This window comes from Chelonoidis abingdonii, chromosome 17 (assembly GCF_003597395.2).
Source record: "Chelonoidis abingdonii isolate Lonesome George chromosome 17, CheloAbing_2.0, whole genome shotgun sequence".
NCBI classification, from domain to species: Eukaryota; Metazoa; Chordata; order Testudines; family Testudinidae; genus Chelonoidis; species Chelonoidis abingdonii.
Window position 1 is genome coordinate 1103002 of NC_133785.1, and position 13030 is coordinate 1116031.

The following is a 13030-nucleotide window of genomic DNA, read 5'->3' on the forward strand; positions in this document are numbered from 1 at the left end:
ATTCAGGCGCTCTTACTATTCCAGTAATCTGTGGCTGCTTTGTTCCTTCACCTTGGACTTTTCTTTCTCATACCCTGACATTAAAGACTTTTTTTTATGATTCAGAATTTTTAGTCAAAGGAAAAATGCTCTTTAAAATTCAAATAATACAAAGACTCATCAGAATAATGTATCATTTATATTAAAAGAAAACTATAAAAAGATTACTCATTCTCTGATAACAAGATGGATAATAAATGACTTTTAGCATTTGGAACATTATGTTGTATAGAGCCAGTTCTGCGTTTAACTAGAAATGGTTGTGAGTTCCCCCATATTCAAAGACTAAGTACCTTATTATGGAGTCATTGTTAATGGCTCCATAGTTATGGGTGCTTTGAGCATTGCATTAGAAGTGTGTTTTCAGTCCCTTTGTTAAGGATGAAAAAAATGTGCTTCTTTCTCAAATATGTATTTTTGGGTACATGTTTAGGCTCTGATCCTGCAAACATTCATGTTGTGCTTAATGTTAAGAAAGGGAGCAATATCAATGACTTCAATAGGACACATGCAAGACCAGGGCCTTAAATTTTTATGATTCCATATAGCTCAGGCTGTCATCTTTATAATATGGGAAAGATCAAGTAAGACAAACAAAGCGACCTTGAAAATATAGAAATGTTGTTTTATGGTAAAGTAGTTACAGTATTTTGACTGTGTTCTATTAATGTATGAAATAAGGACAATTGACGGATGTTAAAGTGCCGCTCTCGTGTCAGCTCGTACTCTGCAAATTATCATGCTACTCTAATGTAATTTGAAATGTAATGATGATTTTTCTTTATATCAGGTGGAAGGTGCTAAACTTTCTAATTATACTTTGCAAAGTGAGAAAAAAAGACCACTTTTGGAAATTCGATCCTCCTAATATTTTTTCAGATCCTTCTCCTGCACAATGCAGAAACTCAAAACGTTCCAATCTCCATGTTGTGGCCCTGATTCTGTAAGTTACTTAAGCACATGTGTAACTTTAAGCACATGAAATCAATGAGATTACTCAAGTATCTAAAGTTACAAACATGCTTAAATACCTTGCTGAATCAGGGCCTAAGACATGCTCCTTACATCAGCTTTATATGGGAGACTAGTTAGAACATTCAAAAAGTAAAAAATAAACTAGTTAGGCTCATTATTTTTCTTAACTGTTTCTACTGATATCACAGAAGTCAAACCATAGGTTGATGGTTAAAATCTTCCACAGAACATTTAGAACTTTAGAAGACAACACTTTGATGTCTAAAACTTTGAAGAAGTGAGAGACCAGAAAGTCTTTTCTCCTGTGGAGGTCAGAAGAGAGGGGACTGTTTTCTGCTGCTTCTCTCTTGCAGTTTTCTGAAATCATGGAGGAGAGAGGAAATCTTGGAGGAGAGAGGAGATTTTGCTCTGATGTGGGGAAAGGGCTCACAACTCTTCCAAATTTAAAAACAGTAAGGCCTGGTCTACACTACGCGTTTAAATCGATTTAAAGAGCGTTAAATCGATTTAACGCTGTACCCGTCCGCACTACAACGCCCTTTATATCGATATAAAGGGCTCTTTAAATAGATTTCTGTACTCCACCCCGACGAGAGGAGTAGTGCTAAATTCGATATTAACATATCGGATTACAGTTAGTGTGGACGGAAATCGGTATGCTCGGGCGGTATCCCACAGTGCACACTGAGACTCTGGACAGCAATCTGAACTCGTGCAGCGGGCAGCGTAACAGAAAAGCCCGCGGACTTTGAATTACATTTCCTGTATTGCCCCATGTGAGCCTTGATCAGCAGGGGGTGAGCGATGCAGTCTCAAATCCAAAGAGTCCAGGCATGACGTATGGAGATACTCGGATCTGATCGCTGGTATGGAGCAAATCTGTTGTATCAGAGCTCCGTTTACGACACGAATGCGCAAAGCGTTTGAAAACATTCGCGGATACACGCATGCGTGACGGTACGGAAGCGAGATCAATGGACGCTCATGGATGGAGGGGGTACTGAGGACCTCCAGCTATCCCACATCCACGCAGTCTCTGATAGTTATTTGCATTTCTTGGCTGAGCTCCCCAATCTGTAGGTTCAAACCAGTGTCTGGCTGGTTCAGGATCCTCCTCAGTTTTCCACCCCCCCACATTGTGAACGAAAAGGGAAGAGAAATCTTTTTGACTTCTTTCAATGTCACCCTATGTTACTGATGTGTGGTAGATGCGATGCTGCGGCAGTGAGAAGAGCTAGTATCGCTCTACTCCCCTCCCCGGTGGTAGATGGTACCATATGACTGATCTCGTTCGTCGCTCAGCCGTGCGTTCCTGGGCTGGCTCAGGGAGGGCTGGTCGGGGCCTGGTAAAATGGGAATGACTCAGTTACTCCCAGTGATGATACGAGACGGCTGGTAACTGTCTTTCATATTCGCAACTTGGGGGCTGAGCTTCATCAGGCACCCTCCCTTTCCTGTGTAAGAAAAGGATTCTGTCTGTCTGGCTGTCAGTAGCCCCGGGAGGGCTGCCTCCCTCATTTAGTTCACTAACAAGTTCTTGTTTTCTTATTCCTGCATTCTTATAACTTCATGACAAATGGGGGGACACGCCGTATCCAGGAAGGATTGGGGGGAGGAAGCACGGGTGGGTTGTGCGAGACCTCCTGTGAATACTGACAAGGGCAGCTGTCTCTTGATACTGGTCTCTAATACACTTTGCGCTTATTTCTGCAGGTGCCTCTATTTTTAGAACCTAAGGGAGGATTGACTCCAGTCCCAAGTGGTCAAGTCCACTTTGCTTTTGTTGCGCCCGCCATTTCAGCAGGGTCATTCATGAAGCGCGGATCGTACGCGGGGGAGTACATCATCTCGATTGCCAGCTTTTCTTCCGGCAGTGACGGTCGACGACCGTAGCATCTCTGCTTCATGCAAAGCAGTGAATGCTGCTGTTGTAGCGTCGCGTATCGCCTCTCTGTCTGCCGCGCTCCCATACACGGATCTGCCGGAACAAAAAAGCCTGAACGAGGCTCATTGTGTTCCCGTTGCTATGGCGGTCTGCCGGGTGCAATCCAGGACATGGCGCCAAGGTTTCAGCTGATGTTTTTTCCCGGGTAAGGAATGACTTACGACATGTTACCAGAACACACCCGACCTGCCTTCCGCCTTCCCGAGGGATTACTTGCGGGGGAACTATGGGATAGGACTACGGAAGAGCTACGCACAATGCAACGCTTCAGAAATCGACGTTAGCCTCGGACCATGGACGCACAATGCCGAATTACTGTGCCTAGTATGGCCGCATGAAATCGAATTTATAATATCAGTTTTATAAAACCGATTTTAGCTAATTCGATATTATCCCGTAGTGTAGACGTGGCCTAAGAAAGAGGAGATTAAAACTTTTCAAGGCCCTCCCACACTCCAACAGAGCTCAGCTATTTAATATCTTTTTCATTTTAAATCCCTTGCTTTGTGTGTGTGTGTGTGCGTGTGTGTGCACGCATGTACGTACATGTGTATGTGCTTGTGTAGAAATAAGAAATTTCCATACACAAAGTTGTGTTAACTTTTCGTTAAGGTCACTCCAGTGATTAATATAACCCTTATGTAAACTGTAACACAAACATTACAATAAAAAAAATCAAACAAACCCTAAGGATTAATAAGAAGGAGAGGCCTATGTAAGGTAATTAAATCAATAATTCATTGCCCTTGCAGTCTGTACATTTAGTCAAAAACATGTAAACATTCTTCTTGCACATTTCATAAACAACCTTCACTCTGACCCACACACATGTATGTTAAGTTTTGTAAGTACACGACTAATTATATGTAATTATATATTACAGTAGCACTGAGCATGTTCTCTCTGTGCTGTGAATGATGGTAAAGTGAAAGCAACAGCTTCAGCAAGTGCAGTTTTGTATGTATGCTGCCTTCTGAACTTGTAAACTTTCAGTATTTACACAATACATACATGCAAAACTCAACACAGCCATGACCAGCACCTCCATTATGTGCCATGGAACTTCTACACTTGAAGGTATCTTCCACTCTGTAAAGTGTTACCCCTAATTCAACTCTCCACTAAACAGACAAATCTTTAGCTCAGGTTAAGTGGTTCTTTAAGCTTGAGCTAGCTAGCTCATTGGAGGGTAGGGGGTGATGGGATATTGAAGCTCCAACGATGCTGATGTTCCAGCTAGCAACTTAGTGGAGAAGCAAGAGCTTGAGTTACCACAACTCAGCAGCAGCTAAGCCAATCACTCTGTGTATCTTCAGTGTTGTTTTGAAGTGTGGTCCCTTTCACTGGAGCTTGGCTAACTTGAGGCCAGTAATTTAACTGTACTAACATGAGCTAATTGTTGCAGTGAAGACAAGCCTTTGGATACAATTTCAGCTTCTGACCATACCTCTCCAGACTCCAGTGAAAAGGACCACACTTCAAAACAACACTGAAGATACACAAAGTGATTGATTTAGCTGCTGCTGAGTTGTTGTAACTCCAGTACTTGCTTCTCCACTAAATTGCTAGCTGGAGCATCAGCATCACTGGAGCTTCAATATCCCCTCAATCTGTACCCTCCAATGGGCTAGCTAGCTCAAACTTAAAGAACCACTTAACCTGAGCTAAAGATTTGTCTGTGTAGTGGAGAGTTGAATTAGGGGTAACACTCAAGTTATAACTAGAGTTAACTCTGCCAAAATTTAGAGAGTAAATAGGATGACCTGGGTAATTATAGGCCTGTCAGGCTGACATTGATCCTGGGTGAGATAATGGAGTGGCTGATGGGGGACTTGATTAATAAAGAATTAAAGGATGTTAATATAATTAATGACTATCAGAGTGGGTTTGTGGAAAATAGATGCTGTCAAATTAAACTGAATATCTTTTTTTGATGAGATTACAAGTTTGGTTGATAAAAGGTAATGTCAGTGAAATATACTTAGACTTCTGAGGGCATGGCTACACTTACATTTTTGCAGCGCTGGTAGTTACAGCTGTGGTCGTACAGCTGTGTAGGGCCAGCGCTGCAGTGTGGCCACACTGACAGCGACCAGCGCTGCAGTGTGGCCACATTTGCAGCATTACACCTGGTAAGTTGCAGCGCTGGAACCCCCTCACCAGCGCTGCAACTTGCAAGTGTAGCCAAGCCCTGGGAGATATTTGACTATGTACTGCATGCTTTGATTAGAAAAGTAGAATGATATAAAATTAACGTGGCAAACGTTAAGTGGATTAAAAGCTAACTGATAGGTCTCAAAACATAACTGTAAACAGGGAATCATCAAAAGGGAGTGTTTCTAGGGGAGTCCCGCAAGGATTGATTCTTGGCCCTATATTATTTAACATTTATATTAATGACTTGGAAGAAAATCATCACTGATAAAGTTTGCAGATGGAACACCAGGCTGCCAAAAACTGGGGAGAGTGGTAAGCTGGGCACAAGGAAACAATATGCATTTTAATATGGCTTGATGTAAATATATACATCTATAAACAAAGAATGTAGGCCATACTAACACAGTGTAGGTCTCTATCCTGGGAAGCAGTAAAAGATTTGGGGGTTGCGGTGGATAATCAGCTGAGGATGACTTTCCTGTGCAGAGCTGTGGCCAAAGAGGGTAATGCAATCTTTGGACGCATAAACAGGAGAGTGTCTTGAGTAAGAGTAAAGAGGTTATTTGACATCTTTATTTGGCACAGGTGAAACTGTTGCTGGAGTACAGTGTCTAGTTCTGGTGTCCACAATCACAGAGCATGCCTCATAGTGACCGACCTAAGGAGCTCAATCTATTTAGTTTAACAAAGAGAAAGTTAAGAGGTGACTTGATTACAGTCTGTAAGTACCTACATGTAGAATGAATATTTAATATTGGGCTCTTCAGTCTAGCAGAGAAAGGTAGAACATGATCAATGACTAGAAGCTGAAGGTAGACAAATTCACACTGAAAATATTTTTTAACAGTGAGCGTAATTAACTATTGGAATAATTTATGAAGGGTTATAGTGGATTTTCCATCACTGATAATTTTAAAATCAAAAGTGGATGTTTTTCTAAAAGATCTGTTCTAGAAATTACTTTTGGGGAGTTCTGTGGCCTATGTTATTCAAGAGACCAGACTAGATTACCACAGTGATCCCCTTCTGGCCTTAGAATCTATGAATCTGTAATGTGCTGTGAAGACACAACCCCAAGAGTTCTGGAGAAGACTGAGAAGAGGCTCAAAGGCCACCAAGAATGGCAGAGCCATGGAAGAAGCCAAGAGAGCTGTTGGAATGTTGTGAAGAGCTAGAATTATGCAAGGGAGCAGCCAGTGGGCTGCTGAGGTATCAGAGATGAGGAGAAGGAGTCAGTTGATAAAGTGAATGAAAAAATCTGAGGAATATTTTTACCTTAGAGGATTGAGAAACATTTCAGAAATTACCAAGAAGCTTCTGAGAGATTTGGAGAAGTTTAAGTGAAGTTCAGAAAAGCAATTTGGGAATAAAGGGACAATCCAGATGTGCTTGGGTGATATTGAAGAGACTGATAGGAGTACCGGAATGGATTAGGCTACAGCTAACGAAAGCCACAAGCCTTTTTGAGCCATGTCTCATGCTTGCCATCAGATTGTTAATATTTTCTTACAGTTACCACGCCGTGATCTCTGAGATGCTGCAGTATTTGCTATTCTCAATGAAGGGAAAAATCATGGGTTACAATTACATAGCAACTGTAGGTAAATGTTGACTTTGTAATGACTGCTACTGTTCGTGGCATGTGATACAGCTGTTGAATGGTTAATGGTATAAAGTGCAGGCTGTTGGAATTTGTTCATGCATTTAATAATTTTTTAGGGTCTTCATTATTTATTTACATTATTATGCATTGCTATCACATTACTGTAGGTGGTACAATACATTCTTCAAAGTACTGATATTACCAGTACACCTCTACCTCGATATAACGCTCTCCTTGGGAGCCAAAAAATCTTACTGCATTATAGGTGAAACCGTGTTATATTGAACTTGCTTTGATCCACCAGAGTGTGCAGCCCCGCCCCTCTGGAGCACTGCTTTACTGCGTTATATCCAAATTCGTGTTATATTGGGTGACATTATATCGAGGTAGTGTTGTATTTAGAATAAAGCATGTTTCCTGAGGGTTAAGAATGCAACGAGGGTATCTGTTATCCAGTTGATAAAACCGATTGAGCAGATTTTTTAATAACAGACTTGTATCCAATTACATGCTAATTGTTAAGAAATCTTCATCAGTTCCTTCTAGACAAGGCCTTGTGTGTTCTGTGATTTTGTTACTGCCAAATCTCACACAGAATCCATGCCTTGCATCACTTGTATGTAAAATAATAAGGGTTTTTAACTTTACAGTTACAGAGATAACCTTAAAATGTGACCCAAGTGTGAACTGATGTGGTGTTGCCTTCCTGAGTCTGCTCTGGGGGTGCCCATTCATTTCAAAGGCTGTTGGCTCTAAAACCTGATTATGGCAATTTTCAGTGCTGACATTGTTAAATCTTTCACTGTTGGTCTGAGCCTTAGCCCACAACTCCAGCCTACCTATCTCATATTCCTAGGTTTCAGAAGCCCTGGCTACATTACTAAGCCTCCCATTTCTCCATCAGCTAGCTCTACAATGCAATTATGCATTTTCAGTGCCCTATTCTGTAGCACATTGAACATAGCAGATTTATGCACAGCATAAATTAAATTAAATTTAATATCAAATTGTAAAAGTGAAGGGAAACTGCATTGATTATGTTATTCAATTTAATATTTAAGTAAATAAAAAGCTCATTTAAAAAAAATTAGCTGGAGCCACTATAGAATTTGCAGTTTTACACTGGAGATCTGCAACAGCCAAGAGGCTTTACTGTAGAATTCAGGTCAAGCTTTCCGCAGAGTTCACAGAGCCCATTTAAAGTGTTCCCCAGTATTTTGATGTTGACTCAATGTTAACTGTCACTATCTGTATTGTGCCATTTTAGAAAACAGGGCTGAAGCTGTTATAAAGGAAGCCCACCACCATTTCAGGGCCAGGCCTTGACCTGTGGCATGTCATCTCTCAGAGCTGTATATTCTAACCAAGCCTGGAGCCCTAACTTTATCTCAAGAGGGATGTTCTCTCTATTCCACTTCCCAAGCAGCTCTGTGGTCCTGACATCATATTACATGCATATTTGTCTTTCTTCCACGTCAGGGCTGGCCTTCCTCAGGAACAGTCAGGCTGCTGTGGTGTTGATGCGAGCCCTCAGGAAGGGTTAATATGCATTGAGTGTTGTGTAATGCTGGGCCTACATTTGGCCCTTTACTGAGCAATATTGTGCAACAACTGAAACGGGGAAATGGTAGTGGTCAGATTTCTACATCTATTGATCCTCCAGCTTCCTGGGTTTTGTTTAGACTTAAGAAAATCGTTCTCTTTCAGTTGACCTATGTTACTTTCAGCTTTCTGGAAGCTTCCGATCTCATTAAACAGCCTGTCTGTCAAAAGGCTTTCCCTGTGCAGTTTTTTCCCTACCAAGTGGTGAAACGTTGAAATGTAATCAGCTGTATCTTATTAAGCATGACAGCAATGAAACCATTTAAACCACTGATGCAAATCAAATGTGACCCTAATGCCGTTCCTAAATAAACACTTCCAACTTCCAGCAACTCCAGAAACCAAAGCCTCCCGCAGTCACATGTCAAATAAATACGTCCGTTGTATGTTTATGTATTTCTTTGCCTTTGATTACTATCCAGAGGCAGTGCTAGCCCATTGGGAGCCCTAAGCAGGAATATTTTTGTCATCCTCCTTCACACAATAAATACTAATAATTAATATGGGGCCCCTGTGAGCTGCTCGGGGCCCTAAGGAATTGCTTACTCTGCTTATACCTAGCACTGACTCTGTTATTGTGATTGGCTTGGTCCATACATGAAATCTTTGAGTGTAATTTGAATCCCTTCTTGCCTCGAACTTAAAGCCCCCAAAACATAACAGTCAACATTATATTATCTTGGTTTTAGTCAGGTTCCTTCTCTGCAAAACACTTCAATTGTTGTGATTAAAAGTTCTCACGGAAGTCATATAAAATACTTACTCCCAAGTGTGCAGCGTACTTCATTGGGTTGGACACAGGAACCCAGATCTGCTGGTGTGGCTCCTTTGTGTAGCTCTGCTGGCAAATTCTAGACTTACATCTGACCACAGGAGGATCCCCTGCTGATGGAGAACCAGAATAACAGGGCCTGCAGTGCTCCACCACAACTGTGAGAAATGACCAGGACTCTCCTAACTGCCACTGATCTCTGGCTGCCATTTCAGCCTCTGGGGGCCATTTGAAGACTGCATCATTTATGACAGCCCACCCAGCATGTATGTACAGCCCAGAATAGGGAAAATGTGTAGGACACCTTTAACTCCCCTCAAGAATTGTGCTGTGCTAAGGAACTGGCCAGGGTAGGTAGGATTTCATTTGTAGGTCACCAGAGTAAATCCAGATCATATTGGTAGTGATTAAACAATACTGCCCCACACGGGCTACGGTTTTAACCCTGTATATGTAACGTCTTCTCTCACCATCCAGTGATGTTAATGTTGTTTGCTGATTTCCAAGTCCTAACAATTATTCCTTTGGCAAGCTTGCTTACCCTGAATATGAACAATTCCTGCATCTAATTACTGTCTGGAATACACGGAGTATCCCCAAGGTGAAAAGGTTGTGTTCAGCAAGATCTGTACATAAATATAAGTTGAATTGGTTGCTTATTTTGTCCTTACAGAGAAACATGAAGGGAAAACCCCTCCATCCACAATCCACATTTCTGACTAGTCTGATTATTGCATGTGTTGAGCTTGAGCATTCTGTCCCATGGAATGGGTAGCTGTCACTGGGGAGTTAGGGGATAGTGATGTAAAAAAAAAGATGAATGAAAGATTGAAAGTTCCATAAACAGTGAGTAAAAATCATTTCAAGAATCAGTTAAGGCTAAATATTCTCACCTGTCTACATCATTTACAAAACCCAAGCACTCAGAAGCAAGGAAATGGATAGTTCAGAACATGATAAATCTTACACTGCCCGCATAATAAAGAAATTACTCTTATCAGATATTAAGTAATGTGTATATCTACAACCAAAGAAGTTCATATACAACCAAAGCTTGTATGTATGAATACATAATTTTTATGGTTTTTGTTTTAAAAAAGGATTTGGAGTTGTGTTTATATTTTGAGATTATTGGTGAAAGAATAGTCATCACTTTGGATCAGAGTTAAGATTGTTTCTTATGATTAAATGGCAATGCCTTGCTTGAGTAACATTATTCTTGAGAGGCCAAGTGGCAAATGAGTTATCTCTAATCAGTGCCACACTTTTAACAGAAATGATTTTTAAAATCTAAAAATGATAGTTAATTATTATTATTATTATTATTTATTTCTTATATAGCACTTTTCATTCATCCATCAATCTCAAGCAAATCTCATTATCCCCAAATGGTGAAACTGAGGCATAGAATTGCCTAAGTCACATGATTTGCCAAGGTTACATAGCAAGCAGATGACAGATTCAGGAATAAACCCAGCTCTCCGAACTCTTGCCCTATCCAATGGATCACGCACAGCCTCCTGTGTTCGAAAGTCCTCCAATTTCTCAATTGCCAGGCTAGCCATTTAAAGCTCCTTAGACTGTGAGCCCTTTGGAGCAGGGACTGTCTGTCTGTTTTCTGATTGTACAGCGCCTAGCAAAGTGGGGTCCTAATCCATAACTGGGGTTTCCAGGTGCAGCTTCAAAATAATTATTTGCCTGCTTTTTCCTCTGACTCATTGTTCAATGTGCATGAATCTGTGAATGATATTGTGCATTTTGGGTATGTATTTAATTAATCTTGAATGATTTTTTAAAAAAAGTTTCTAGCTATCCCATAGGGAGGAGGCCAGTGGACAGAGCCTCCGCTGATATAAGTTGTCAAACCTCCGTTGACTTCAATGAAGCAAGGAAGATTTGCACTTGCTGAGGATCTGCCACTAGGGTGACCAGATGTCCCAATTTTATAGGCACAGTCCTGATATTTGGGGCTTTTTTTTATATAGGCGCCTGTTACCCCCCACCGCCTGTCCCAATTTTTCACACTTTCTATCTGGTCACTCTATCTGCCACACAAAGCCAAAGTATCCCCTTACTTACAAAGTTGGACACTTGTGAAGTCCATTTGACTTCAGTTAAGTTATTCCTGATTTGCACCAGTGGGTATAAAAGGAGTATCAAGTCCATGTTTTTTCTAATTTAAACAAAGTGTGCCAGATATTTACAGTTACCTTGTGTAGTTACTTGTGAGAAAATAAATACGCTGAAAGCACAAACAACAATGGTTCCTTCTTTCCCTTTGATAACGCCTTTGGTTTCTGCCTACAGGTCTGGGTGGATGCTGGCACGCAGATATTTTTCTCTTATGCCATCTGCTTGGGATGCTTGACAGCCCTGGGGAGTTACAACAACTACAATAACAACTGCTACAGGTAACACATTTGTTTTTAACGTAGGCCTCAATCCTGCAAACACCTATGCACTTAGCTTCATTTGTATGTGTAGCCCCACTGGTGTCAGTTGCAATGATCTCATGAATATAGTTAAGCACATGCACGAATGTTTGTTGAATCAAGGCCTTATTTCATTAAGAATAGTCGGGAGGGGGGGCAGGTGTCTGTTTTTCAAGTCATGTGCGTGGAGGTCTGAATTGTGTGACTCTTATGGACACCACTGAGCATCGCAGTGAGCCTCAGTCATCCCATAAAGGTATTGGAACACATACCCATATCAGTCTAATTTTATTTTAAAGCATTGTGAAATCATATATTTTAGACATATAGCCGCTTTAAAAAAAAATCCTGTTAAAATAAGTTAGCTTGGCTTACTCTTTGTATGCTGTTCTCCTTGAAGTTGTACTTGTATTAGGTAAAGCACAATAAAAGGGCCTAATATATCACTGGTATCTTTTATGGAAATCAGTGGGAGTTTTGCTATTAACTTCAATGGGGCTTAAGCACATGCTTAAGTGATTTCCTGAATCAGTGTCAAAGGGAGATATGTGCCCACATGGGACTTGAGCCTGTGCAAAATTCCATTGATTTCACTGGGGTTTAGGCAGGGCCGGCTCCAGCTTTTTTGCCACCCCAAGTGGCGAAGGGAAAAAAAACAACAAAAAACGATTGAGTTGTCGCCAAAGAGGAAGAGATGGGGTGAAGAACTTACTGTCAAATTTCCGCCGAAGATTGAAACGAGGCGCTTGAGCTGCCGCCGAAGTGCCACCTCTTTCTATTGGCCGCCCCAGGCATCTGCTTCCCTCGCTGGTGCCTGGAGCTGGCCATGGGTGTAGGATCAGCCCATAGAGAGAAGCTTAGGTGCCTGCTCTTTTTCTCTGAGTAATAGTAACAAAGAAGTAACAAAGTATTATATACTAATGAAAGAGTCATTCATTTTAATGTGTTCTGCTAGCATATGGTATAACCTAAAAGAATAGCTTTAAATGGAACTAAAGTATATGCTTTAAGTTAACCATGTGCTGACATGCTGTCTTGAGCCAGGACACTTGCCTGGATCAGTGTTTTAATATTAATGCATGATACACACAAACTAGTGCAACTAATAAGAAAAATGACTGACCTAAAAAAGAAGCCCTCAAGTGAACCTACATTCAGGAATATGTGTGAATTAGTCTGTAAACTGAGAAAATGGACAACAGATTACAAATACTTGAAAATTATTATGAAGTTCTTCAAACTAATTGTGCAGTTGACACTGTTTAACCAGCTCTAGTCTCTCTCTCTCAGACACACACTCCCACCACGGGAGTGTGTGCAGGAATAAACGTTTGACTGCTTTTGGAGGGACACATTCTGTGCACACACACACAAACACACACACCCCTGCACCAGGGCTAGAGGAGCTCAATCTCCCTGCTGCAGTCCCAAACTGGAGGAGCTCTGTGGTCCTACTGATTGGGGGGAGGCGAAGGGGCTTCCCCTGCTTGCCCTCCCTTGTGCAT

The 13030-nt window shown here is 41.2% G+C and overlaps 1 protein-coding gene across 1 annotated transcript in view; it reads left to right on the top strand.

Moving 5' to 3' along the window:
- The window catches only part of SLC6A11 (solute carrier family 6 member 11), a 194977-nt gene that overhangs the window by 141486 nt on the left and 40461 nt on the right, over nt 1–13030 (top strand). The window contains exon 8 of the mRNA XM_075073420.1: nt 11401–11504. Within this exon, the coding sequence (XP_074929521.1) occupies nt 11401–11504 (104 nt within the window). The remainder of the gene's footprint in view (nt 1–11400; nt 11505–13030) is intronic.